The following is a 27639-nucleotide window of genomic DNA, read 5'->3' on the forward strand; positions in this document are numbered from 1 at the left end:
TAAGAAATATTTATATTTATTATTTTTCTTGGGACAAAAAAAACAAACAAACAAACAAAAAAAAAGCAAAAAAATGTCAAGCGATATCCTAGACAAAAGCGTCGCAAATATATAATATATATATAATTCTTATACCGGTCGAAGTAAGATTCGTAAATTACTGTAACAATAACCATTACTGTCCTGCTTTACCCTTTTTGTATTGCTTTTAGAGTCGGAGAAACAAGTGCAGTCGATGGCAAGATAGCAAGAATTCGAGTAAGTTCCGCCGATTCTCAAACCATAAAACAAGCGACCATTTTCGAGTTTATTGAAATTTTACCATAAAGTTGGTGGCGTTAATTTTCAACACATCAAATTGCGTAGTGACCAATTTGACGAAATCTGGGCCAAGTGTCTAGCGACAAATTTGAGTAACTTAAGGCGGATCAAGATGAATCTCAGAGGGATGCGCACTTGCTCCTCCAGCCAACCAATCACTGAAGCTCCCCTAATAAACATAACATTGACAATAGAGCGGTTTTTCCATCGACTGTCTCAAGTGACCACATGCTTTCTAAGCTCTATATTAGTGAAAAAAAATGTAAGTAACTCAGGTAATATGAAAAAAATATTTTACCAGACCACTAAGCAAGCCAATAGTGACTTTCTTTATGGGCGGTTGCTAACACTTGGCACCAGTAATTATATGATTCCTCCGTCCCTGTAACTGGTTGGACATTTTCGGGTGCCTGGCCCCAGTTGTTTGTTATCAGTGTCGAACACAGTTTCCCACTGTTTTTTGTTTATTTGTTTTCGTTCTCGACTTCCGTGTGTTGTGGGTGTTACTGAGATTTAATCCACGTTACTATTTCAACTTTAATGACGGTCAGTTTAAAACCACTCGTGTCAACTGAGGTATAGAGCGGTTTCCATTTGAGTGTCGAAAAATAATTGGTTTCGCATCAACAACGCAACAGGATTGGCTTAAAAAACGCGCGCCACTTTTTCATCCAATCAGAAGCAAAACTAAAACCAATTGTGACTCGTTCGCACGCGTTTTCCCGCGCTTTGCGTCAGCTACATGTAATTACTTGGAGTTTTGATTGGTTCACTGAATTGTCTGCGTCCTTTGATTGGATAGAGTGATTATTTTGATTTTTGTTTTACGACACTCAATTGAAAACCGCTCTAATGCCACCTATCTACTTAAAAAAACCCTACCCCATACAACTGTAAAAAGATAATTCGCTGCTCTGACGTCACCCTGGGTCTGCTCATGCGCCGAGATGGTTCGGATACTGGAAACCGCGCATGAGAAGTCTCTGGCACCCAGGGTACTCTGCTTATGATAAATACGTAAATAATTAAGAACGTAGGATTGCTATTCTTTTTCGCTAGGTTTTAGTTTCAACAAATCGTTGTCTTTCGTTGCTTATTTAATTGATTTTGATATGGACTCGCTGAAACACACTGCAAATTTTAATGAAAGAAATGTGTATACACAATACGACAGCCTTAATATGCAGCGTTCCCAAACAAATCCATATAAAAACAAAAAAAGCTTGTTCCACAGATGATAAATGGGGAACACAAGTCTCTAACGACCAAACATACAAAAAAAGCTCTGCCGTAAGGGGCTAAAACTCAGAACAGATTTCAAGGAATTATTTCTGTGTAAAGAGGGGAGGTCATTATCGAAATTTCAAGGTATTTCAAATCAGCGAGACATGTTGTACCGAAAGGTAATCCATCACATTCCAAGTTAAAAATATATATTCTCCTCACCACAACTGCCAGCAAGTTCTTTCATGACAATAAGGAGAATATGGCAGTAGATCGAAAACACAGACATTTGTCTATCTTCTCATTACCTAACTGCTCGAAATAGGTTGATATAAAAGGGAGAAGTTGTACTTAGATATAAGGGTTAATCTTCAAAGCAAGGGTTGTTTGGATTATCAGGACTGCAACCTAAATAACATCCATATCTCTTCTCTAACTTGCCCAATAGTATTTTCATTTCATCTTGCAATGTCGTCACTTGCTGAATCAGGTCTTCAAACCGAATGGTCTCTTTCTCTACAACTGTGGAAAGACAAATACAAATCTTACTGGCTTAGTTTACAAAACGCTTTTTTGGTGCGTTTTTCTTTGGGGTTACTTTAAAAATGAACATATTAAGTTGTACAAGACACTACTAGCTTGTAGCTTTAAATGTTTACCGTGTATAAAATAAAGTCTTATTATTACTATTATTATTATTATTATTATTATGATTATGATTATGATTATGATTATGATTATGATTATCACTATCACTGTCACTGTCACTGTCACTGTCCCTGTAACTGTCGCTGTCGCTGTCACTGTCACTGTCACTGTCATTATCATTATCAATATCATTATCATCACCATTATCATTATTATTAACACGACTGACTTTTTCAAATTCAAAAGGCATTTTTTGAAAAGAACATTAACAGAAATTTTATTGGGCTCCGTCTTGGGAATATTAATTTTTACGGATTTATCTACGGAGGAGCTTATTATGAGAAAAAATCAGTTCGCGCTTCAAAACCGGTTGGGCTGGATGGGACTTAGTGTCTAAAAATTCTCACATCACACAGGATATCTGATGGCAAACCCTCTCAGCATAATGTTGAACACAAAACGAGTTCTACCATCATCACGATAACATCATAAATCTCAAAACACTGTAATAAAATACAGCAATAACAAGCACAGCAATAGAGGACTTCAAGACTGGAAGAAATTCTAGATTTTATCTTTCGTTTTTACCTAAAATCCGTTCAAGTTTACTGTGCAGGTTTTTCACAAGGGCATCTCCAGTACTTTGTAAATCTTGAACTTTTGTTGAGGCATTCTGTACTGACTCGACTTTCTCATCAATTCTGTCTCTGGCTTGCTCAAACAGTTCAACTAACTCATCAGCTTCCTGACAATGAAATAAAACAATAAAATAAACAATGAAATAGAACAAGAAAATATAAAAAGAAAATATAACAAGAAAATAAAACTAACCAGCAAACAAGTAAATCAGAAAACAATCAGGCGGTGAAGGTGTGTGTGAGGGGGGGTGGGGGGAGGGAGAGAAGAGAGAAGGACGTGGGGGAAGGCGTCTCTTGTATGTTTTAAAATGGCTCATTCGTACGCAGTGCATTCCCAGTATAAATCAATTAAAAAATCATCCTGCTGGTAATCTAAAATTAGACGGTGTTTTACATGATTTAGCAGGATAATTGTACATTAACCTTTCAACAAAAAAAATTGCATTTTTAGAGATACATCAAATGCTATTGTGCAGAGATTCGCAACAAGGTCCCCAGGAGTTCGCGCGGCCATTTTTTCTCGCGGTTTTCTTTCGCGTCACGCGCGACGGACTGAGCGAAAGAAGGACTAACCATAGTCTACAACAATGTTGAACGCACTACTAAATGTGGAAACTACACAGATCGTAGACTCTTCCCATTATGTTTGGGCCTGGTGACAATTTGTTAAATAACAGTAGTTGTTAATTGTCTAGTTCAGCTAGGTAGTTGGGGTTTTGATAACCAGAGGGTAGAGGGTAGGGGCAAAGTTTTAGGGATAAAAATAATTACAATTACAAACCCGATTAGCTATTTGCGACTGATTGTGAGCATCCATCGCATTCTGCTCCGTGATAGCAAGCTGCTCTTGGTTCTTCTGAAATTGCTCTTTTACCATTGGCACCATTGACGCCATGTCTGTAACATTCGCTTGTGCTGTGTCCACGGCCTTCTCTAAGGAATCCAGAGCTGCAAGAAGCTGAAACAAGGCAAAATAAAAGTGTTGTTCAGGGAATGCCTTGGATCACGGAGTGAAACTTGGTTGTTCCTTTCATGGAAAGTTTACCATCTTAGATCTCAAAGTAAAAGGTAAAACGCTAAAATCTCAAAACGTAGTTCGCGTTGAAGATGCTGGTTGTCAAGCAGGGTCCCAAAGCGATTATTTGTCGCCAATATTCTGACCTCTTACGCAGACGTTCTTAAGGCCCGTCAAGCAACCTTTGGAAGGATTGCGTGACTACCAAGGATTGCGTGACGAGTCATAAAGGCGTTTGCATAGGAGACAGTATCGACCAAAAACGAAACAAATAACTAAGTTTGATCTTTTATAACTACAGAAAAAGATGTGCTCCTACTTGATTTAGAATATCTTCCGCCATTTTAATATCATCTTGAGTCGCGTCAATGGCGTCCTTGGCCGCTTTCTGAGTCCCAGCAGCCTTTGCGAGAACATCTGTGATGTCCGCAATGACGTCAGTCACTGCCTTTGCTTTCGCTCTAAAGATAGAAACAAACAACTAAATGAGTTTGAAAATTCTCCGGTCCGATAGATGTCGACGGTTGTCAAAAGACAACGGAATGTTGTCAGTGAGTGACAAAGGTGAAACCCTTGGCTTGTTTGACCAAAACAGGTACGCTCCAGACAAGACCTTTAGAATTTACGGTGGTCCTTTAGAATCCGTCTCAATCTTGTCCACTTTTAGCCATCCTTGATAATTTTCTGTCTATTATTATCGTTCTAGTGTTGTCTACTTGAGCAAACCGTTATATTTTGAGGTTTGCTTCCATTTGAAGGGGATTTTGTGCACCGAAAAAATGGATTAATTTACTTTATTTCCGAACATAGCTGTTGACTTTGAAGCAGGGTCCTGAAAAGTTGGGAAAAGGGAGAAGTTTAAAGAAATTAAAATTTTCCAAGTTCGTCGTTTGTAATCCGTGTTAATCTCCTCCATCCTTAACTATCCTTGTTCCTTTATGGTTTAAAATTATAGTTTTGGTGTTTCCCTATCTTAGTGAGCTGTTATTTTCAGGTTTCCTTCAATTTAAAAGTTTGCACGTGGTCAAAATAGCCCAAAATACCGTCACTGAGCTCCTTTAAATCCCATTCCCCGCATAAATTTTGCTCAAATCCCATTCCTGAACCTAATTTTTGCCCACATCCCAGTCACTCTATTTTGTAATTGTGATTTCCAGTCCAGGGGCCCGTTTCTCGAAAGCCCCCGGAAACTTTTCGGGCCCGTAAAGCCATAGCAAAATCTCGAACCTTACGATTACAGAGTTGTTTTATCCACATATTCTTAATATGAAGAGAAGTTCCCTTGATACAAGAAGTTTCAGGCGTATACACTTCTCCGTTTTTAGATACAGATGGACTAAAAATGGCTTTACGGGCCCGAAGAGTTTCCGAGGCTTTCGAGAAACGGGCCCCTGGTGACACAAATCCCATTTTTCCAGTGATAAAAGAGATAAATACCAGTTCCAATTTTACCCCTTCAGGCCCCTCTAACAAGAAACGAAAAAGGTTACCTAGCTTTTTCAGCTCTTCCCTTCAAGTCATCCGCGATGTTTAACCTCTCTTCGGTTTCCTCTAGTATGTCATCTATACCCGTTAACGAATTCAAGGCTTTCTTAATATCCTCTGCAAGCTTGGCTACCTCCTCTGGAGTCACAGACAGTTTAAGTTTTTTTACACTGTCGGCTACTTCTTGTACTTTGTCTGTGTCGCCAAACATTTGGCTGAGGAAGTCCAAAATGTCCTGAAAATATAAAATGGATCCGCAATCAAAGCGAACTGAGAACAAATCATAACACAAACAAACAATCCCTCTGGTTATTTTCCGTAGGTTTGGCACACATTTGGACGAATTCCTTCAAATGTGTCCTTCGTCCATATGAACACGAAATGTTTCAAACTTCAGAACTGTGAAAGAATGAATGTGTAAAGTCAATTTTGAAACGTTCGAAATATGAGCAGCTACAAATTACAAACCCGCATTCGGAAAAAGAAAAGAACAAAAATTACTTGTAATTAAAATCACGTGATACCTGTATGAGTTGATCCATACGGGCACTTGCATTTTTTGCTCGCTGGTCAGCATCCATGGCCCTCATCATTGCCTGGTCAGCGGCTTCTAGGGTCATATTTACCATGATTTCAGCGTCCTCTACTTCCTCCAATTTTTCCTTTGCTTTTACTGATGTTAAAACATAAAACAACCAGGTCAGTTTTGGATTAGGGTACTGTTCTACACTGCATTCGTTTAAGTTCTTCACATGACAATTTTTTTTAAGCAGCGTCGCACGCGGTTTTTGTTGGTAGTGTCAGAGATATATGTATCGTAGAGGCTTGTTGCTTTCATGCAACAAAAAGATACAAGATTTAACTATCAATATGGGCAACCTAATCTAAAATCACAAAAGGGTGATTGTTTAATTGGCTATTTTTTCTTTTTTTCTTTGTTTGTAGCGGAGTCCAGATATCCTAACAGGGTACACTGCTGCGGAATAGAAGTCAGTTGAGGCAGCTAGAAAATAAAACTAGGGTCAATAAATGTACTGACACTCTCTCATTCGCTGAGCCTCTTCAGCCTCGATGGCTTTCTCTAACGCGTCCGCGGCCAAGTCCCTGGAGCCATCACACCCGGGCCCACCACACGTCGAACAATTAAGGACGCCGCATCCGCCACACTGACTCATGGGAGGCCCACAAACGATTCCATTGAGAACGTCAACTTGTTCCAGAAGTTCTCTTAACTTTTCGCTGATGTCGAAAAGGGAAGCGGTGTTTTCGTCGTGTTTGTTGCTAAATGAAGGCGGGCCAGCGATAAGGTTCTCTGTTTTATTCCTCTGTTGCTGCGACATGTCAATAATGCTCATAGATTCATCCACCTTTGCCTCAGCCTCACGCGAACGCACATGATTCTCCAAAATCTTTTCGTATGCTCCTTCTATGTCCGAACGAAATATCTTCTCCATCTCTGTTTGTAGCCGCGTCCCGTTTCGAAGAAGATCGGCGAGTCTCTGACGAAGTTCCTCGATCTCGATGTTGGCTTCGGAGGTTCGCATCTCAGTTGAATTCAACTCTTCGTCCATTTTTTCTACCCTCTCCTGTAGGGTTTCCAATTGCGTGTTCACAGAATCTAATTCCTTTTCGATTACTGTTGTGTCATTTGCAGTTGTTGCTTGGGTTTCCAGTATCATTTCTACTTTTTTCAATTTGTCTTCCAGCTCTTGCAGTTCCTTGCTGTAGGCATTAATATTTCCAACTAAAGAAAACATAAATAAATAATTAACAGCATTTTCACCTCAGAGAGTTAAGAAGGTTCGACACGATAGGCTCGATTTTCGCCGCTCTCCCGGGTCCGGTCTGGAGCGCGGGCTCCTTTCCCGAACAGCGGCTGATAATCGAGCCCACGTCACGTCCCACATACCTTGATAATGTAATCGACATTTATCAAACCGCGCAGCATTCGGAATCCCTATCAAACTTCCGTGGTCGTATTCTCCATCCCCGGGGGTATTTCCTTACCAAGCTTTATAGGTATGATCAGCGTCAAAGGTTGTGGTCTTTGAGCCGCTTTGATCTGAACATGGGTATGGGTGACACTCTGCCCTGGGGCTGATTATGTTGTTTATACGAAACTTAGTTTATTTTTCTTATCAAAATAGGAGAATTTGCAGCTCTTCTTAAATGTTGACGTAAATTGAAACCATTCCTGATAATCGCTGGTGATCTATTAGAGATTTGTGATAGGTCTGACATAGGGTAACAAAAATCATATACTTTGGTCTGTAAAAGAAACCCCACAGCCAAAAAATTATTAGGCTAGCCCAATCTCCGTCACAGCTTGTTTTGGTCTAAAAATGACAAACCCTAACTCACACATCCCACTAAAAATATTCAGAGTACCTCTCTGGGTCTTAAAGAAGCTACGTCACGATTCGCGCATCTTGAAAAGTTTAGCCTAAATTTTTCAAGTTCGTCGTTTGTAATCCGCGTTAACAGAGACTTTTAGATTCACGTTTTCCCGCGAACGGCTCACCGCTCGGGAAGCCAGACGTCACGTTTGAGGTTTTCTACTCGCGTTTTGAACGTCAAGAGGTAAGTTTCACGTAAGCCATTTACCACATGCTTTATTGCCTTGAATTATATTTTATGCCACGTACAAATACTGAAATCGAATAAAGTGACCCTTTTTCTACAATTTGGATGATTTTTTTCTGACAAATGAGCAATTACGTAGCCTCTTTTTGTTGTTTGTGGAAAGGCAGTGATACTAAGTGGAAATCCAACATGGCGGCGGCTTAAGTTGAATGTATGTTTCATGATGATTATTTCTTTAGAAAGCTATACATGCTAGAAAACCTTTTTTTTCAAAAATGGCGATATTTTGACAATTTCCATTACATTGACCGGGTGATTTCCAAATCGCTCCAATTTACTCCAATCTAAATCGGTTTACGTCTGAACGGCGAACGGCAAACGGCAAACGGCAAACGTCTAACCTCAAAACCGTAGTTCGACGTTTGCGGTAAACGTGGATCTAAAGGTCTCTTATCTTCTCCATCCTTAACCATCCTTGTTCCTCTCCGGTTTATCACTATCGCTTTGGTGTTTTGCTATCTTAGTAAACTACTACTTTCAGGTTCCCTTCGATTTCAGGTTATTTTATACGCAGCCAAAATGACTTAAAATACTGTGACTGAGCTCCTTTAACAATCCCTGTTAGTTTGTTTCGGTGTGCGTTAATCTTAATATAATGCTGCTTTGAAGTAGAATGCTTACAATACCTGGCTGGTTGGGTGTAAGGGAGATGTTATAAGCCCCTGAAATCTCAACGCTAATGTTGCGTGACAGGGAGTCTAACGTGACTTTCCATTGGTAATAACAGCCACCGCAGACTTCGCATTGCGGCATCTTGCCGGCTGTGTCGGCGTCACACTGGTCACACTTGTCTCCAATCATGCCCTGTTTACACTGGCATTTTCCTGTGTCACGGTCACACTGGAGAGACTCGGATCCTGCCAGATTGCAGTCGCACGCTGAAAGTATAAATGGCAGAAGTAAATCTTGAAGTTATGTTTTTGATAACCACTTGATCGTGCACTAAGAGAGTACTACGCTACGTCAATACGGCGGTGCCTATTGCCTTAGTCTCAAAAAAAAGCCTGCCAAAAGAGGGTAAACACAAACTTAACAAGCACTTCAGACGATAAGCTCATTTTCATTTTAGAAGTTTCGAGGCGGGGCTAATCTTCAAACGGAATATAAAGTAAAAAAGTAAAAGCTTTATTCGTGTGTCAATGTATTTAGTTCTCACAACTAATTGGGGACACAACAACAACAAATTAAAATTATTTACAAATAAGAAATAATAATTTGACCAGGACAGCTCGGACCAATAGCAACTCTAGAATGTAAAATCTGTCCCAACAACAACAGTAGCACTGATAACAACGACAGCAACAACAACAACAACAACAACAACAACAACAACAACAACAACAACAACTAAAGACCTGTAAAATGTTACTAGGTATAAATATGTTGGCATCGAAAAATCGCCGAAGGAAACAACAATTGTTGCCCTGAATTGTGTTTCGGTAATGTAACTTCTCAAGGTTACTGAACGTACCCTAGCCTGTGAACAAGCTCCGGCTGGAAGGGTCCCACCGAGAAGGACCTGGGTGAGAGTGAAGTAGCCGTGGAGGAGTTGGGGTAAGGGGAGGGCACTGGTACCGAAGAGTTTTCTACTTACGTTTGCAATTTGCCAGCGGTGTTCCCCAGTAGCCGTTCTCACAGTCACAGCAACGGGAGCCTCCATATCCAGGTTTGCATTTACACTGACCACCATCCTAAGGGTGTACAGAGAAATCATTGAGCGGTAAAACATGCTCACATGTGTATTACGACAGGAAAACTAGTAGGGGTACATGAAGGGTTCATCGCAACTGGTACGTTCATACCGAGGATAAGAAAGCTTTATAGGCCGTCCTCTTATCAAGAAAGTAAAGGACGAGACAAAAGCGCTTTTTAAGGTCTACAAAACCGAAATCGACTCCAAGAAAGGTTCAGGACGACAGTAACTTTACGAGTGGGATCGGGGCAAGGCTGCGAGCTCGCAAGTTTTCCGCGCGAGGTATTCGCGCGTCACGTATTGACAAGTATCAAGATGAAACACTAACTCTTTTACGGTCTAGATTGTTTTCTTACTGTTTACCTCACTACAGGTGGCTTGAGTCGAGCCCTCTCCACAACAGTCACACTTCTTACAGCCTTCCCCGCTGCCCAGGTTCCAAAACCCGTCGGCGCACTTGTCGCACTGAGTCCCGATGACGTTTGGGAGACACTTGCACTGGCCTGTCTCGTGATTACACGTGTCAATAAGACCGGGATCCGTGCCATTGCTGTTGCAAACGCATTCTGTAACAAGCAAAAGAAACAGTTTTCAAAATCTGTGAATTAATTATCAACGCTACTAAATCCCGAGCTCAAATTAATATAGACTTATTCATAGACGTAGAATTTAGATCTGTCTTGCAATAAACAGCTAACTCCTTGAACATGTACAGCGCCACATGATAGTACTGTTTAACAATTTTATTGAAATTGTCACACACTAGGGTTTCATCCACAGACTTAAAAGTAAGAACCACCTTGTACAGCATAATAAACAGTGCCACATGAAAGTACTGCTCAATATCTTTCTTTTGAATGGTCACACACCAAGGTTTTACCAACAGACTTGAAAGTTAGAACCACCTTGTACAGCATAATAAACAGTACTACATGAAAGTACCGCTTAGGGACCGTTCATTTTTTATGAGGGAGGGGGGGCTGGTGGGATTTGGGAAGCACCATTTAAAAATCACATGACCCCCCCTCAGCTTACCAATTTTTTCACATGGCCCCCCCCTTATAGCGGTAATTTTTTGGGATGACCCCCCCCCCCCAAAAAAAAAATTGAACAAACAATATTTAGATTTCAAATTTTTTAATATTTCTCTATTATCCCCCTACTTCACGTTATTGTGCTCACTATGAAGACAATATTTACAATCCCTATACTACAGAGAGCTGTTTAAAAAACAAATCAAAAGAAAGAGAAGTCAATTTCGGATCTCCTAGTTATGGCTCGCCCTGAGCGTGTGGCATTTGGCCTCTCATTGGCATCTTCCTCATCTGAATTGATGAATGCAAGAATGACGTCACTTGAGTCATCTTCTCCCCCAGAGTCAATGGCATCACTGTCATACTCATCATTGTCACTTTCATCCGTTTCACTGCTGTCAGCACTTGCCCTGTTGTCATTTTGTGTCAATGTCCTGGCATTTCTCAGTGTTGGTTGGCCAGCTCTGAGAGGACTCTTCTGCTGCAAGCATGAATGTCTTACAATTGCCTTTACTTTCTCACTCTTGCTGCTTTTCAAATGCTGCTTCAGCCCGAGGTGGTTCAAGTACTTGTTTAGTTCTGGAACACGTAGCGTTTTAAGCTTGGTTAGATCTTCGCACAACTCAGTCCAAGGATAATCCTCATATGATTTATCTTTTGCGTCCCTACTTAACTTTGCCTTTTCTTCTGCTCTCTTTTTCCTTTTAAATTCCAGCACTTCAAGATGCTGAAGATAATCCAGCACAAACTTTGATTTGACAATAAACTTATCTGCAAATAGAGCAACGCTCTCTGGGTGAGATAAAACCAGCCTGCCACTTCCATGCTCTTTCTTCGCTTGGACCATTGGCTGCCAGTCATCTGGATCACGCCCTTCATTTGGGGTCTTCTGGTAGGAGAGGTAGTGGTATTCCGGTAGGCAGGAATGGTCAGGAACTGGTTTAAGAAAAAAAAGCAATCTTTCTAAGTGCGGATGGCCGTTCAGAAAGGGCGAGTGAGTTTTCCATGCCAGGGTACCAGTTGAAGCCCAGTAATGGAAGAAAACTGAACTTCTCCATCAAAGAACACAGAGCACCAACCTTGAGCAGGAAGTCAGAGATTGTGTTTACACCTTCATGTACCCTGAAGAGTACACTCTGACGGAAAGCATTGCTGCTTCTTGCAGCATTGGTGAAAGAGACTCCCATAGCAGCACAAGCGGCGACGAAGAACTCGACGACAGCGAAGATGAAGATGAGTGCCAGTGAAAGTTGCATTACAAAATAAGTGTTAAATACTTTGTTTCAGTATCTACAAATGCTTTTTGTCGCCAAACGTTTTTTTAAAGCAGAAGGAAAGTTTGTAATAAATTTGTATCCTGCCTTCTATGTTTATTCTATAGCAATTTTTTTGATATTCAGACATTATGCCATTTTAAAGTTTTACTAAAATATTTCACGTGACCCCCCCTTTTTCCCTTATTTTTTTGGGATGGCCCCCCCCTCGAAAGCCATTTTTTTTCGCATGGCCCCCCACCAAATCCCACCAGCCCCCCCTACCTTATAAAAAATGAACGGTCCCTTAGTGGCTTTCATTTGTACACTAGGATGTCATTCAAGGACAAAAATGTTAGCAGCAGCTCGTTCACCTGTGCAATTCCTAACAATGGCGTCACCATAGTAACCCGATTTACAGCGCTCGCAGCTAAAGCCTGCGGTATTGTACAAACAAGCAAGACATCTTCCAGTAAGTGTATCACAGTTGCCGAAATTTGCCGGATCAATGTTGTTGTTACACGAGCACGGCTGGCAGCGGCCGCCTGGGACGAGTGGGTTTCCATAGTAACCGTCGGCACATTCTTCACATTGTGTTCCATTGTAACCGACCTGGAAGACACATGTACATGTATAATGATGCCTAATTAATAATTGTCCCTCAAATCCCCTCCAATTTCCTTACACGGCCTACATCTAATAAATCCCCCCCCTTCCCCCCCCCCCCCCTTCCACATAAGCCTAGAAAGTGATCCACATCTCATAAACCAGTTCTGGAATCAAAGCTTATAAATTAAGTGGTTATCACTTCATGTGAAATCAAGCGGTCTAGTCATCGGGGCCGGGTTGTTCGAAAGCCGGTTAACGCTAACCCAAAATTAAAAGTTCACCGAAGAATTATTTTTTTCTCCTATTACAAACGTTTTTCACCGCTTATGTTTTATGTAGTTTGAGATTATTTAAACTTAAAACTGAGGGACAAACTATATAAACAGAAAACCTCACCGAAAAGTTACAACGCTGAAATCAAAATTATGGCTAATCCCGGGTTAGCTTAACCGAGCTTTGAACAACCCGGCTACTGACACTAGTGTGGATAAAAGACCCTTTATCATTGCGTGATTTAGTAAGTATGAATTAGTTCCTAAGATATACTCTACTTACTTCGCAGGCGTCACAGATGGAAGATCCCGCTCCACTTAATCGACAGGTGATACTAAACTGGTTTCCACTGCTACCGCCGGGGCACTGGCAGCGTCGGCAATCGTTTGGCGTCCCTGTGAAAAGCAACACAATTGTCCTTAATGCTTAAGGCGACAAAAATGATAGAAATGATAGGTGTTGGTGGCAAAGGGTATGGCGAGCAACTGAATACGTAGGAAAACAGATTTCTTTTTACTACAAACTGCCAGTGGTCGAGTGGTTTCTATTTTCTTCGTCGGAAAGCTGCTCGCTATGCGTAAATGTAGCTCAGTTTTGAGATAAAAATAAAGACTACTTGCAGTCCACGAGGCATGGGCTCAATATGGATCCCAAGAAAAAACAACTTCAAAACGAGGCAAGTACAGTGGATGAGCCCTCGTTTCTAAACACTCACCAACTGTCGCATCACCATAGTAACCAGTGGCACAGACTTCGCAGTTTTTGCCCGCCGTGTTGTGTTGACAGTCTAGACACACGCCAGTCCTAGGATGACAGTTTGACGTGTCATGTCCGTTGCAGCGGCACGGTCGACAGGCCGGAAAATCCCAGTTACGGGGAGGACAGAGGTTGCACTGCCGTCCGCCTGCCTTGATTCTGCAGGAGCACTCGCCTGTCTGCAAATCACAAAGATTATCCGAGGCGCCAACTCTATCGCAGTTACAAGCTGAGAAGAAAAAAAAAATTAAAAAAAGGTCAAAGAAATTCCCTCAAGTGTTTGTAGAAATCGTCGAGGCTTTCTGCCAAACTTCAATATTTAATATTTGTACCAAGTTTCTTATGGGAATTAGCAGACATAGAAATTTAACAAAATTTACAATTGCTAATTTATAACATGCCTCGGGGCATGTTATAAATTGGATACTTCAAACGTGGACTATTTTGGGCAGAAAGTCTCAAGATATTGCTTAAATTTTGATATAGCCAGTTTCTTAAAAAAATTCCTAAAATGTATACGTGTATTTACACAACTCGAATCATTTTAACAATTTTTGTAAAAATTCATTTGTGCCACAACACTGAGTATCTTTTGTGTTTCCACTCCATCCAGGTGCGTCTATATTGCGTTTTTTTTTTACTGCGTCCTGTTTTATTTTACTTACCACTGCAGCCCTGCGATCCAAATCCGTACGATCCTGGTGCACAGCGGTCACACCTCTGACCCATCACATTCTCCTTGCATTGACACTGACCTCCAACAGAGTCACAAATCAGCGTCCCGTTCACGTCCCGCCTCGTGCCCGTGGGATCACAGTCACATGCTGTAAGGCAGAACAAACTTACAATAAGGCACGAACGAGGAAAAAACCCTCGCCCCATACCACATACTCCTTAATTTCCGTGACAAAAACAGACTGAATACAGTCTAACGTGAGTTACGTTATCTTGTAGTGCAGGCGTATTTTGACCAGGCGCGCGTATTTTCTGAGGAAGCGAGCACCATCTAGGGTTGGTACATGTGGGAGGGAGGAGAGACGTAGAAAAACATTCCGTGTTTTCTTTCGTCTCACTCCTGCCCTCGTTCTCTCATTTCAATCCTTTCCAGTTCCATTTTGGGACTCTATGAAGATCGGGAGAGCGGCAGAAAAATTTCTAGTTGCACGAAAACATTCTCACAGTACCAATCAACAACGAAATGAGAACTTACGCTTTCCGCCATCATAGATAACTGACGACATGGCAAAGATGAGCTGTTTGCAGACATCTGGTAGAACTGGCCGTGGCGTTGAAGCTGACAGATGATAATCCAGACAGTCAAAACGGTTAAACAACTTTTTGCGCTGTTCGCCATCAGGTCCTTGAAAGATGGACACGGACTCCTCGTAAGGTACAAGAACCATCTGTGAGAACAAAAGAAAAGTAAAGGTGTTAACTTATGAAGCAGCTTGTGCGCTCTGTAATGCTAACTAATAATCTCTCTAAAGCTGAAAGTACAGGGGGTATCACGCATTCGGGTTGTCACGCATTCGAGTTCTCACGCAATCGCGTTGTCACAAATCCGGGTTGTGACGCATTCGGGTTGTCACGCATTCGGTTTCGTCACGAATCTGGAAATCGTCACACATTTGGGTTGTAACGTAATATAGACGGGTAACCTCACGATCCAAATCACGGCTGCAAGAGACCACTAACACCTTCCTGGTAAGGTAACTTACCGCGTCTGTCAAGATACTTCCCACACCATCTCTGTTAGACTCGTCACGGCTGTAAGTGACCTTCACTACGTACGCCACATCTTTCTCCATACAAACACTTGGCAGCATAAGAACATAACGACGTGGTGTGGGTAGTATGGCCGAGAAGTTCCCATAGTCGGGGTCCTGGGCATTAGTTGCGTTTTGGCATTTACCGCTGGTCAAGGGGAGCCCGTCGATGCGCTCTATTTTGACGTCAACTTTCCACAGTCCGGAATCCTGGGGAACAAAAAGAAATGTGAAACATTTTAGGAAGTTGTTCCTAAACGCTTCCACGAAAACAAGGAGGTTCTAACTTTTAAGTCTGTGGATGAAACCTTAGCGTATGACCATTCAAATGAAAGCTACTGAGCAGTAATTTCACTTGAATGTGGTTTCTCTTTCAGATGTTAAAATGAAACGAATCGAACAGTCTTCTCCTAAGCTGTGAGAGGTATGAAGAGGTATGTTCCGGGAATAATAAAGACGATCTACCTTTGGTTCATATCGCACTAAGATGTTGTACTCTCCAGTGTAAGGCACATTAGTAACAGCATATTCCAAAGTCGCTTTGTCTTTGACTTCTGTAAACCCATCACCAGTCCACGTGACAACATCACCTGCTTTCGGCTCCCTTGAAACAACTTTACCGTTGGTTTCTCCCTGTAGGAGAAATACGAATAATACTTATGAATAAAATTGGTAAAAACTTAACGTGAGGCCGTTTTGCATTGTATCTTGAAGCCTGTCGCTAGTTGGTTAAAAGGTCAAGTCGCTATCGCGGAGATTACTTTCAATACTTCCACTTAAAACTCTACAAACAGTTCACTTATTTAATGAACGAAATACATGTACAGTAACACGACCACTTAAATACAAAGACCACGTTACTACGAATAATTTACTTTGACTTGAAGAAAAGCTCAGTCCGCCATTTCACTTTTCGACAAATTCTTTAGAGCGACAAATATTAAAAACAAAATCTAATGGCTTAGATGAAAAGATTTTATAATTCCAATCATTATTTCCCTCTGATCGAACATTCTTGAATTGCGAGGGCGCAAGGTAATATACACACACTTTAACTTCAGTCTGCCATTACAGTGAAAGCTAAAATTATCAAGCACATACCCCAACGATTTTTGCTTCCTCAGATTCGTATTTCAAGTGGTCTGGTAAGGGAAAGAAGTTTCCTGTCTGCACTTGATCACAACGCCTTCCCGTGATGCCCTTACGGCAGCGACACTGTCCCTTGACTTGTTCACAGTTCCTCTCGTACGAGCCGCCTACGTCACACTCACATGATTCACATCCGAACGAACTCCCGCCCAGTCCCCAGTAGCCAGGCTAGATGAAAAGCAAATTCAGTTTTCATTTGAAAGGGCTGTTTTCAGTGATCTACATTATTGTATGCACTAGAATGATTTTTACACTATCTTTCGTGTCTTCATTCTTTCTCCTGAGGTGAATCTGTTCAAAGGACGATAAAACGATTGAGGTGATGAGCTTTAATTGTTTTTGCAAACGATTTCTAGCGAAAACTACGAGTACAGTGAAGCATGACTTACATGGCCAGATATGTTTTTGGGGCGAAAATTGATTTACTTTTTTTTCCCAAAACGTTACCTATATATACACTGAACGCTTCCTTAACATACAGAGCACATTCCTGCTTTCAAGTAAAAGTTTGGCTGCCATTTCTTTTGGAGAAATCCAGCAATACTGCGCATGTGTCAGGCCAATTTTTCCAACCAATCCATGACGTCGTTAGAAAACTGGCCAGTATATGTTATAAAGTCTAGAATTTCTGATCGGTTGATAACTCTCAAAATTTTTCGGTAAGGTAAAAGTCAAACTGCTGACGTTCGTTCCTATGTGTTTTCTTACATACACACACCTGACAGCGGTCGCACCTTGCTCCCATCACAAACCGTTTACACAGACACTTGCCGTCCTTTGGGTTACAGACACCAATGGTGCCATCTGAGCTGCAGCCACAAGCTGAAAGAATACGTAAGTAGTTTGTACTTGTAAGAATCCACGAAAGTTATTCCCTTTCGTGACTGCCACTAGTTTCCTACTCACACATTCTTTTTACGTGTCACGCATTCCTCCCCGAGCTCGTTGCAGAGTGAGGAGTGCGTGACAAACCAAACCAAAGCTGACGTTTATACATCTGACGAATCACAAGAAACAAAAGTAAGGCAATAAATAAAAAAAAGAAAACACTACAACATATGCAAACGAAGCCAAGTGCAGGAGAACATTTCTTTTTCTTTTTTTTTAAGAGGAAAGCATACAGTCAACGCCAAGAATGGGAAAACACGAGGGATTAGCGTAACATACCAGGGCTGCCAATAAGTTTTGAGTCACTTGATGCCTTGATCTTCACACCCGCAACAAACGTTTTGCTTTTTGGAAGTATTGTTGTCTGTCTACAGACCCTCGTAACATTTTCGTCGAGTTCGCAAGCTTAGCAAAATATTAACCCCACGCGTGGGATATGAAACGGGGGTGGGGGCTGGGGAACGCTCGCGCGCGCACGCGCGCTCGCTCGAAGAAAAACAACTCGTAGGGAAAAAATAAACTTCCGTGCACAGACTAGGAAAATTGTGGTTGTTTACTTTTTACCCCAAAAAACCGGAAACATCGGATGGAATGTAAATGGAAAGATAAATTTTGTCTCCCGAACGAAAATTTTCTCGGACAAAAGAGATTTCTTGAAAGGTAGACCAAAATTCCCAAACGGAATTTCCAAATGGAAAATGTGCGTTGCATTTGTTAGTTTTTACTAGTTCCAGCCCTTTTGGCTTGGATCGCCTCTTATCCTATCTTTCGGGAAAAAAGTCGTGGAAATGTAATGAGCGCGTCCCCGTGGACATTTCATTTGGGATTTGACGCGTCCTGTTAATAAAGTAAATGGTAAACAGTTCAAAAGTTGTAAATAGCAAGTAATGACTCAGTGCCAAATAAAAAGCGATGTTCATAGCAAATGATACATGTAAATGGTAAACAACCTATATCAACAATGACAATTTCTCCTACAACACTGTATTCGGCTGCGACAGGTGTTACGACAGCCCTGACAACAAAATTATTTTACACAATGTACCTTTACATCCATCAGGATCATCTCTTCTTAAATTCCAGAATCCTGGTTTACAACGATCACACCTTTGTCCGTCAACATTTGTCTTACAAATACAGCGGCCGGCCTCCAAGCCTGCTTCAGGGTCATTTTTCCCCTCACATTCTCCACCACTCACCCCTCCCACAGAATCACAGTTGCACGCTGAAAACAAAAGTACCAAATGGATAAATTACAAACCTGTACCAGATGAATCGTTTCCACATTATAATTGATAATGCAGGCACTTTATTTAATGTCAATTGTTGCCAAACTGACATAGTGTGACACCTGATTTTGCCTGACGACTCTAAACATCTCAGCTGACTTTTTTTTAAAATATCTTTCTAAGGAAAAGTTCTCATTGTTAATTACCAGATGTCCTGGTAAGGTGCACAACACAACCTCTCTTAATTTCCTATTCCTGTATGCATGTTCAGAATTGCGAAATAAAGTGGTTCAGGAACTCCAGTAATACTTGCGTAGGAATCAAAATTTGCACAGAATTTATTTTACATCTAGACATGATCTACCAGTGACAGAACTTACGGATACAAGAATCTGGATCCCTGAAGTCCTTGCTAGGATCCTGAAAGTGTAATGGCTTACACTTCTCACACTTGCGGCCGACAGTGTTGTGTAGACAGCTGACACAGACACCGCCGCTAACATTACCAGATGCAGCAAATACAGCAGGATCAAACCTGCATTCCTCAGCATGGCCGTTACAGTCACACCCTGCAATGTTGATTAAATGGAAAGCATGTCAGTCTCTGGGTTGGACTATCTGGGTTTGGACATAGCTCGGGTTCACTGTGTTGTGTCCCTGTACAAAAAACTAAATTCCTGTGGTGCCATTCTCTACTTACAGTACATGTAGTAGACTAGTAGTTAATGCATTCAGAAAAAGCTTTTCAAGGCAACCTACACTACGCCAACAAAATGCTTGGAGGTACTAACCTTATTAACGGTAGACTAATATTTGATTTATAATAAGACATTTTATTCTTAGTACACGAAATTGGATAAGTGGTCTGTTATTGGCACCAGATGAAATAACTACATTGTACTAGTCAGAATAGAAGCATAAACAGAGCTTGCTCAATGTCTAGTCAACAGAACTGGCTCGGGCTGCTTGAAAAGTGGATAACACCATCCACTGGGTATATCGCTATCCAGTGGATCTTAGTGTTAAAGTGCCACTGAAACGAAATTTTCGTATGTGAAATTTTTGCTTAGTAATAAAGTTTCAACCTTACTTGGAAACACTGCAGACTTTTTTTTCGCATACGGCAAGCGAAAACTGCTTTTTCAGCCGTTCGAAATTGGCTGGTTAAGCCCAAAATTGGCGGTCATCTTGGCGCGGCCAAAACAGCCTAGTGACGTCACTGGTTGTATTGCTCTCATGCCGCGCTGAAAATTTAGAGTGATTATGGGAGAAGAGAATATTGTTCGAAGCCCCCCAAAAACATCTTAAGGACATCTCAGGGCTGTAAAGCAGATAATAACAGTAGCCTTAGACATGAAGAGGTGGAGAGTCGATCCTGGGGCTTTTCAGTCTATTTAATTGGATATTTTATGTAAGCAAGCAAACGAGTGGGAGTTCTTAGATCGCAAAATGATCGGGACTCTTAGTGAAATGGCCAGCACTCAATTAAACAATATCTACACTCATAAAGTTAAAAGACATGAAAACAAGAGAAAGCGGCTTTTGAAAATATTATCCGGAGTGCTGCTGCACGAATCGTAGCAACAACGTTTCGAGTTTTCGAGTCGCTTCGCTTCGAGGAAACCGGACGCTTTGTGAGTTTCACCGCGGACGAGATTGTGCCACAGAGACCTTTAGTCTAGTTGTATCTGCTACATCCTACAAGTTATCACAACAGCAACAATTTAAGAAACCCTCTTATTTTATATGAGGGAGCGAATTTAAACTATAAAGGTAAACTTAGCTGCCATGACCCTACAATTATATGTTTTCAGGAAACGAGAGAAAGCGTGACAATGTCGGCGGCGAAAGGTCATATATGCAAATTGGTTCAAATTTCTGTTTAATAAACCTTCGACTAAATAATAAACTAGTGACGTTTAACGAATTGCTTTGAACTTGAATACTATTAAATGAAGATCATAGACATAAGTATGTGCTAAAGAACTCCAAGTTATCCATCGGCCGTGAAATATTACAATTGGGAGATACGTGTAAAAGAGAAGCGAAATTCCCGCTTTGTTTACACTGATACGTATGCGGCGATAAAGCAAACCCTGCTGCGGATCACAATTTTCAAAGATACATTTTGTCTACCACAAGAACTCTCACTTATTAGTATCATAAAAAGATGCTCTCTGTGTGCAAAGAAGTACTCGACTCAAAGCTTGTGGACCGTTTTTTAAAATAACTTCATGATTGTGCGGATGGCTGATGCGCTTACGGCTTTTAATGCAGCAAAGTTGCCGAGGATATATTCGAACCTTGTTAATAGACCTTAGATAAACGTGAGAATCCAAATTTCAGAACCAGGCTGAAAACAGACGACGAAATATCGTGTTTAGGCTTCAGGACGTGATACAAAAGTTGCCACACTCGTCTTCGAAATCTCCAATCGAGTACTCAAGATGTTCGAAAAGTATACTGAGCTGTTCTAATCTGTAGCATTCATTTTGGTGAATCTACATTCTTTGGCGCCCTCCAACGTTTATGATGTGTATTTCCTGTCAAGGCTGGACTGAAATTACAAAGTAGGAAACTAGTAGGTATCGACAATATGAAGAACAAACTTAACTAAATCAAGTGAAAACAAGAGAGAATCTTTAGCGCTTCTTGCGTGAATACAACCAGTGACGTCACAAGGTCCTTAAACTCGGTTCCAGAGCCCGGACACAGTTTTGCTCCAAAAAGTCGATTTCAGCAGCTAAAAAGAGCACTTTCCGTTAGGATTTGACAGAAATAAAGTTCACCATTATTTTAAGCACGTTTGAAACTATAAATTGGGCTAAAAAAAGAGAGTACGAAAATTTCGTTTCAGTGGCACTTTAACAAGACAAACCACGCTATCCACTAGATAGTGATTTTTTTTCCTGTAGATAGATTTATCCACCTTTCAAACAACTGGGGCCATTTTATCACAAAAACACGTACTTCTACATTCATTGGAGTCTTCAGCAGTTGCAGGTCTCCATGGTCTGTCATTATAACCTGCTTTGCAACGCTCACAGTTCTTTCCTTCTGTGTTGTGAGCACAGTCACACTGTCCGTGTACCTGTTGGAGAAAAAGATACTAATTTTGTAATCTGTATTCTTGAATGTGTTCATTTCATTAATAGGATTTGTATTGCCATTTTAAGTTTTTCTTTTATAATTTTCATTTATCATGTATTTTACTTTATATATTCTTATTTTTTTTATAAAGTTACAATTGAGTCGAAATGTACAATGTAGGTGTGAATGAACACTTAACATGTTTAGAAACTCACAGCTACTTCTACTGTAAGTTATGATACATATGTCTAAAAGGTAATCATTTTTGGAGGAATGACTTAATATACTGTTAGTGATATATTATACACTAAAGTTTCCCTTTTACAAATCAGCAACCAGCTCAAGAAAGGAAACTGGAAACTAAACACTGTTTGAAATTTTACAATGATAGTAAATGAATTCCTTGGGACCAAAATACGGCAGACAGTCAAGGGCCTTAGTTAACAGCCATATTTTACTACTGAACACTGTAAATTGATATAAGTCCCACATCTAGTGACTTCAACTGCTGTTAAAAATAATGTTCAATTTTTCCAGCCTGTAACAATGTGTATTATTGCCCACCTTGGGCTTTTAGGCATCCACATTCACACTGAAAGAAAATTGACATAAACTGCTGGATTGAGAGTTTTCAGCAAATTTATGTCTTCCAACAGATTTGACCCCTACATCTTTGATCCCTGTAAAAATAGACCTTCCATGCTCAAATCCTGCCATAACCTCCCCTCCGCTCCCCTCCCCCCCCCCCCCCCAACCCCTGTTGGAGGATGCTATACTGTACATTAACCTCATAAAAACTTTGGTCGTCCACTTTTTCAAGTTCAGACTATAATCCTGGTCACTACGTATAAGACAACATATCGCTCACCATTCCAGGGGTATCAGGTTCTCCTGGCAGTGGAAGACACTGCTCAGCATGTCCATAACATGAACAGCTTCCTCGAATAACCAGATCATACACTGCATAGTAGTACTTAAGTCTGGCTTCTGGTTTGGTTGGATCAAGTACCAGATCTCCCAGGGTGTGTAGCTTGGTGAAGTTGATCCGTATGTTGGTCACCTTCAGCAAGTTCTGGACTTTTTCACTGTATGGGTTCTTCACTGGGATTTGAGGATTAAGTGCCCTGAAGATGACCTAACACCAAAGGATTAAGAAGGTCTCAAAGCTACTTGCAAATGATAATAAATCGTGTTGTTTCCACACCCCACAAGAAAGGTTTTTGGTTAGCCGCCCAGGTTCAAACTTAAAATCCTTAAAAATTTCCACTCCCTTCCTCAGAATTTCCAAAAACTTTCCATGGGTGGGTATCATTAGTTTCTGGAACAGCACATTCTTATCAAGAGATGTGGTGTTGTGGTTTTTGAAGACACACTGTAGACTCAAGTGCCTCTCTCCACACCCTGGTTTCCACTCAATCAGGGTGATAGAGCCCTGACAAGGGAGGGCAGAATCAAGTGACCTGATTCAAACCTTGCACAACCAGAGATACTGTGGTACATGTACATTCTTGGGTTATACTGTTATCCCTCACAGTACCTCTCTGTCAACCCACAGGCCCTGCTTTCTCATCACTGATTCATGCATGTAAGTCTCTGTCAAAGGTACTAAATTCTAGACTAACCTCTCCATTTGACGATGGTTCTACTGATGAGAAATCCTCTGTACACACAACATCATCCACATCTTCCTGTGGCCTATTTGGAATGTCAGGGAATGTCTGCTTACAGTCTGCAGCATAGTATCGATAAACATTCCAGTTTCTGCCATAGTCCCATGACCGTTCAATAACCATGCCAGCGGGACGGAATGTGCGGAACGTCATTACCATGTGAGTAAAGTGAAACTGAGCTTCCAGATCAAGCTGTCAACAGTCATAGACAATAGAGTAAATATTTGCATGATTATTATTAATAATAATCATGATTATTATTATTTACATGTACGTGCATGGGAAGCACAGTTACATGCTTGGGTCATCGTGGTTCTTGGACAAGACAAGGAACTAGACTTTGCCCTTGGGCCCACCAACGAATTAATATCCAGAAAATGGGTACCGGCAATAAAGGAGGTAGCCCTTCTAACATTCCATCCAGGGGGGAGTAAATATACCCCTAATCACTTCATGCTATGATAGCCAATTAGGCTTCAACTCAGACTTTACTCCACTTATGCATACCTAAAATGTGCATAATTCAAATTGACAATTAATACCATTAATTTGTTATATGTTCATTCACTCAGACTGTAGCAATTCCTTCCTCACGTGGTAACATGCATAATCTCTTTATTATATGGCTAGCTCCATGAGTGGGTAAGATGAACCGAATCCTGTTCTGTGATTGGCTATCCAAGCATGTAACATGGGGCTATGTTGCCCACTTGGGATTACCCGCTGTGTCCTGCAAGAAAATGGTGTCTCTTTTCCATATAGTAAATCATTTGCTGGGCAAGCTTGTTCGGTCAAGATGGCTGGATATTGGCCTCATTCTTTTTTTGTGTGTTTTGGACTTCGACTCTGTCTTGGTGAATAACCCAATATTTCTTGCGTCGATACACACACTCCACATGCTAACGTTGCTTACCGAAAAACATCTTCAGTGTAGCACTTACTTACCTGAAGGTACACATCTTCTTTGATATTTTGTGATTGCCACCAGGTCTTCTCTGTTCTTCCATTGAAATTTGAGATCATTTTCCTCGGTTCATGGCTTAGCTTTGGAATAGTCGCGTCACAGACAAAACACTCCTCTGGATTATCTTGAAGATGAGACACAATGCAGTAGTCCTCGGGACCATCCATGCCGCATGTTGAGGAGGCTATCAGCTGATCAGCACGACCAATCAAAAGGTCCCCAGTGGCTGGGTAACAACTACGCCTGTCACATTGGGTGTTGCCATTTTGACTGATAACTTGATAAACTAAATGACAAAATAAATAAATAAATAAATAATAAACAAATGTTAGCACTTATGTTCTAGTAGAGTGCTAGTCGACGGTGCTACGTTATTAGACTGCATAATTTCCAGCTATCCCAAGAGCAACCTCATTGGAAAAGGGTTTAACTAACAGAAGTACAGTTCTGTAGTTAAAAAGACGTGGCCAGGTCAGTGATTTGCTGACTGGGCTAGGAAGCGAGGCGCAAAGAAAGAATTTGAAAAAGTGTTACTTTATAAATAATGTAAACTGCAAGCAACTCATGGAAAACGTCTCAAAAACTTGGTCGAACGTAGCTCTTCTTTGCTCTATTGGCCTCTGGAAAGTCAGCGTACTCTCAAATGTATTCTGTTTATGTTGCCGATTGGCAATTTTTGCTCCCACTTTAACGAAGTATCTTAACAACTATTAATTTTCTCTACAAAGGTTTAATTTTTCTGCAGTTATTTTAGGGGAATAAACTCTGATCAATGATTATTGTCTAGCCAACAAGAAGATCTGTTAGATCTTATAACCGCGCTTTTAAAATTTAACTGTTTGCTTAGCACTACTGTCGGAACGCAGTGCACATTTCCGGTCATCATTTTTCAGCTCTTTTCGTCATATCCCCCCCTCGGGAGGGTTTTGTAAAGTTAGCGAATTAGTTGCAAGCCACCGTAATGGTGATTGCTGTCGGCGAAATGTTTATTTGCTAAAAAATTGCGGCCAAATCTTTCGGAGATGGAAGTCAGGACATTTGTAAGGATACAGAAAGTAATTTGGGACCAGTTGCTGACTTGTAAGGCTGAAATTATCCAGAAATAAGGTTTTTTTAACGTGAACGTAACGAAGGCCATGCGGTGAATAAATTATCGGCTCTTCTCACTGTCTCGTTCTGTTTTTTGTTTCGTTCTCTTTTGGAGTCCGCCGAGGTCATTTTTTCGTCTAAATAACTTGAGAAAAGTTCGAAAAAGATGTTCCTCTTGAATTTTCAGCTTTCAGGCAATAATCCTGGATTTTTTTGACCGAAACGTAGGTTCACTGGTTATGTTAATGTGTTTCGGTGGCTATGGGCGACCGTCGCTTCCTTTGTCGACTCACGCAATGAAGCTAGGTTACAAAAAAAATCTAATAATATTTAGTTCTGGTTTTGTTCGATTTCGTTGAAATTTTAATATGATGAAGCTGGATTGTTAACGAATAGATTTTAATACTGCCGATATGAGGTAGCTATTAACGCTAAAGTGATATATCGCTTCGATGTCAGGGTTTTGAAGAGATTTTTTTGCAACGTGTAGGTTCGGCGTGATCTTATAATCTGAGATATCTGTTGACCCTGAAGAAACAAGGTTTGGCGAGTAAACATTACCGATTGCATAATTTAAAGTTGGCCGAGTGGAGATCTGCGTCTGGTCTCCGACAAAAAAAAAAATAAAAAAAAATAAACCAAGGGTAGAACATGAACCGCGCTCGGCCCATGGCCGCGCGGTTAATTAAGCTATCATTTATCTGATTGTCGATGTAAGGTCTAACAAAAGCTGGATCGCAAGTTATTTAAATTTCCCAAAATCGGAGGTTAAACTAACGATTTACAATCAGCCCACAGCACATTTGTGTTTGTAACAAGTTTCAAAACACGGCACAATGTAATTTTTGAGATTTCTTTTGGTGCAAATTAAGGGTACTGGGCAATATGCAGTTTACACGACAAGAGAATTTCGCCACAAACACACTGTCTGTTTATTTTTAGCGACAAAGTGTTTTGACGTTTGAAGCAAAATGGTCCGCTTCGTTGACAGGGCGTGAACGACCCGAGGAAACCACTAAATTCCAAAATACCGCTCCCATGGCATAATGTCAACAGAGCCAAAACTAAACCGCCGCTAATAACATAATATTTGAGAGTTTATTTAAGAGTTTCTATTAAAAATTACTCGCATGAAGTCAGTTTAGACAGATGATAAATTAAATTAACTATAGAAAAAAATCGGTGTAGGCATACATCGACATGACGTCTTGAACAACATTCATGTGATGTCAATAAAAGTTTCGGATGAGCGCGCGGTATTAAACGACGGGAAAATATTCGATTGATTAAAAACACACAAAGATGAAATACACAGCGCTATTTATGTTATCTAAGATGTAAGCTCACCTAAACAAAGCAGTACAATCGAAGCAATTCTCCAAAACTTTGCCATTATGTTCCCACGTGCAGGAAAGCCAAGAGGACTTTCTTCTCTGTGAAGTGCTAAAACAAATGTTTTGTACGTGCCACCCACAACTCAAAGTCAAGAATCTTCTTCTTCCGAAAGCTAAGATCCTACGAAATACGAAAATAGCTCATCAGCCAAGTTGCATCTCTAGGTTTCATCAGTTATTTTCAGACTTCTATTGCTACATAAATATCAAACAGAAATCTTTTCAGAGGGTCACGAACGTATGAGACATCTTCGTGTGTCATGCAAAGACGCGCAGATAAGAATCACTCGCCACCGGGTTAGCGAAGTGTAGCAAACTTAAAGAAGGCTGCGTTTTGAACATATTAAGCGAAGTAACTAACCTTTGCCTTGAAGAGGTAAGAGAACGAATTACTGTCGCAGAGTTTGGACCAAACTATCTAGACAGAAGCTCCGATCTTGCACAAAGCATGCAAATTACAACCACCTTGAATTGAGTTGTCAAGATTCCAGCGGTGAGTGCTTTCAAAGAAATTAACCCTCTTTGATCGAACAGTAAAGTCTTCAGTGCGTCAGTTCGTCTCACACCGTACTAGCAAAGGTAAACGAACGATCAAAGGAAAGAAAAATTGTCCCAGGAATGATGTTATGGCTGAAGAAAAGCGACAACAGAAGCTCAGGGAATTCGCCACGGGAAAGACGATATGCCTGAATGAATTTGAGGAATGTAGAGACTAGCCAATCAGATTTTGGTGTCATAATGTGAAATTTCCGCGCGCAGACCACCTTCTGATCGCCGGCGAGGGTCAAATTTCAAGGACAGATCAATG

At 40.9% G+C, this 27639-nt stretch overlaps 1 protein-coding gene across 1 annotated transcript; it reads right to left on the minus strand.

The window, feature by feature from the left end:
• LOC110044852 (laminin subunit beta-1-like) lies at positions 1 to 27520 on the minus strand. Its single transcript, XM_089280962.1, has 27 exons — positions 27193 to 27520; positions 26785 to 26952; positions 24330 to 24634; positions 23337 to 23576; positions 22583 to 22849; positions 21595 to 21715; positions 19005 to 19193; positions 18441 to 18620; positions 17226 to 17329; positions 16460 to 16675; positions 15824 to 15991; positions 15311 to 15568; positions 14803 to 14995; positions 14258 to 14416; positions 13552 to 13821; positions 13119 to 13231; positions 12329 to 12566; positions 10031 to 10233; positions 9569 to 9665; positions 8601 to 8852; positions 6371 to 7075; positions 5856 to 6004; positions 5337 to 5566; positions 4166 to 4307; positions 3613 to 3789; positions 2782 to 2938; positions 1 to 2067 (listed from the first exon to the last, which is right to left on the minus strand). The coding sequence occupies exons 2-27, from the start codon at positions 26828 to 26830 to the stop codon at positions 1910 to 1912; spliced, it is 5337 nt and encodes a 1778-aa protein (XP_089137088.1). The 5' UTR covers positions 26831 to 26952; positions 27193 to 27520; the 3' UTR covers positions 1 to 1909.
• Between the last annotated feature and the right edge of the window lie 119 nt (positions 27521 to 27639).

This window comes from Orbicella faveolata, unplaced genomic scaffold (assembly GCF_042242905.1).
Source record: "Orbicella faveolata isolate gen_17 unplaced genomic scaffold, um_ofav_v1 contig_48, whole genome shotgun sequence".
Taxonomy (NCBI): Eukaryota; Metazoa; Cnidaria; class Anthozoa; order Scleractinia; family Merulinidae; genus Orbicella; species Orbicella faveolata.

What these genes read in the sequence shown, in the direction of transcription:
- LOC110044852 (XM_089280962.1), bottom strand. Translation starts at nt 26,830, where the DNA reads ATGGCAAAGTTTTGGAGAATTGCTTCGATTGTACTGCTTTGTTTAG. An exon ending in AGGAAGCAAAAATCGTTGGG is followed by an intron (nt 15,992 to 16,459) that starts GTATGTGCTTGA and finishes TTTCTCCTACAG; the next exon opens with GGAGAAACCAACGGTAAAGT. An exon ending in CGGAAGATATTCTAAATCAA is followed by an intron (nt 3,790 to 4,165) that starts GTAGGAGCACAT and finishes GCCTTGTTTCAG; the next exon opens with CTTCTTGCAGCTCTGGATTC.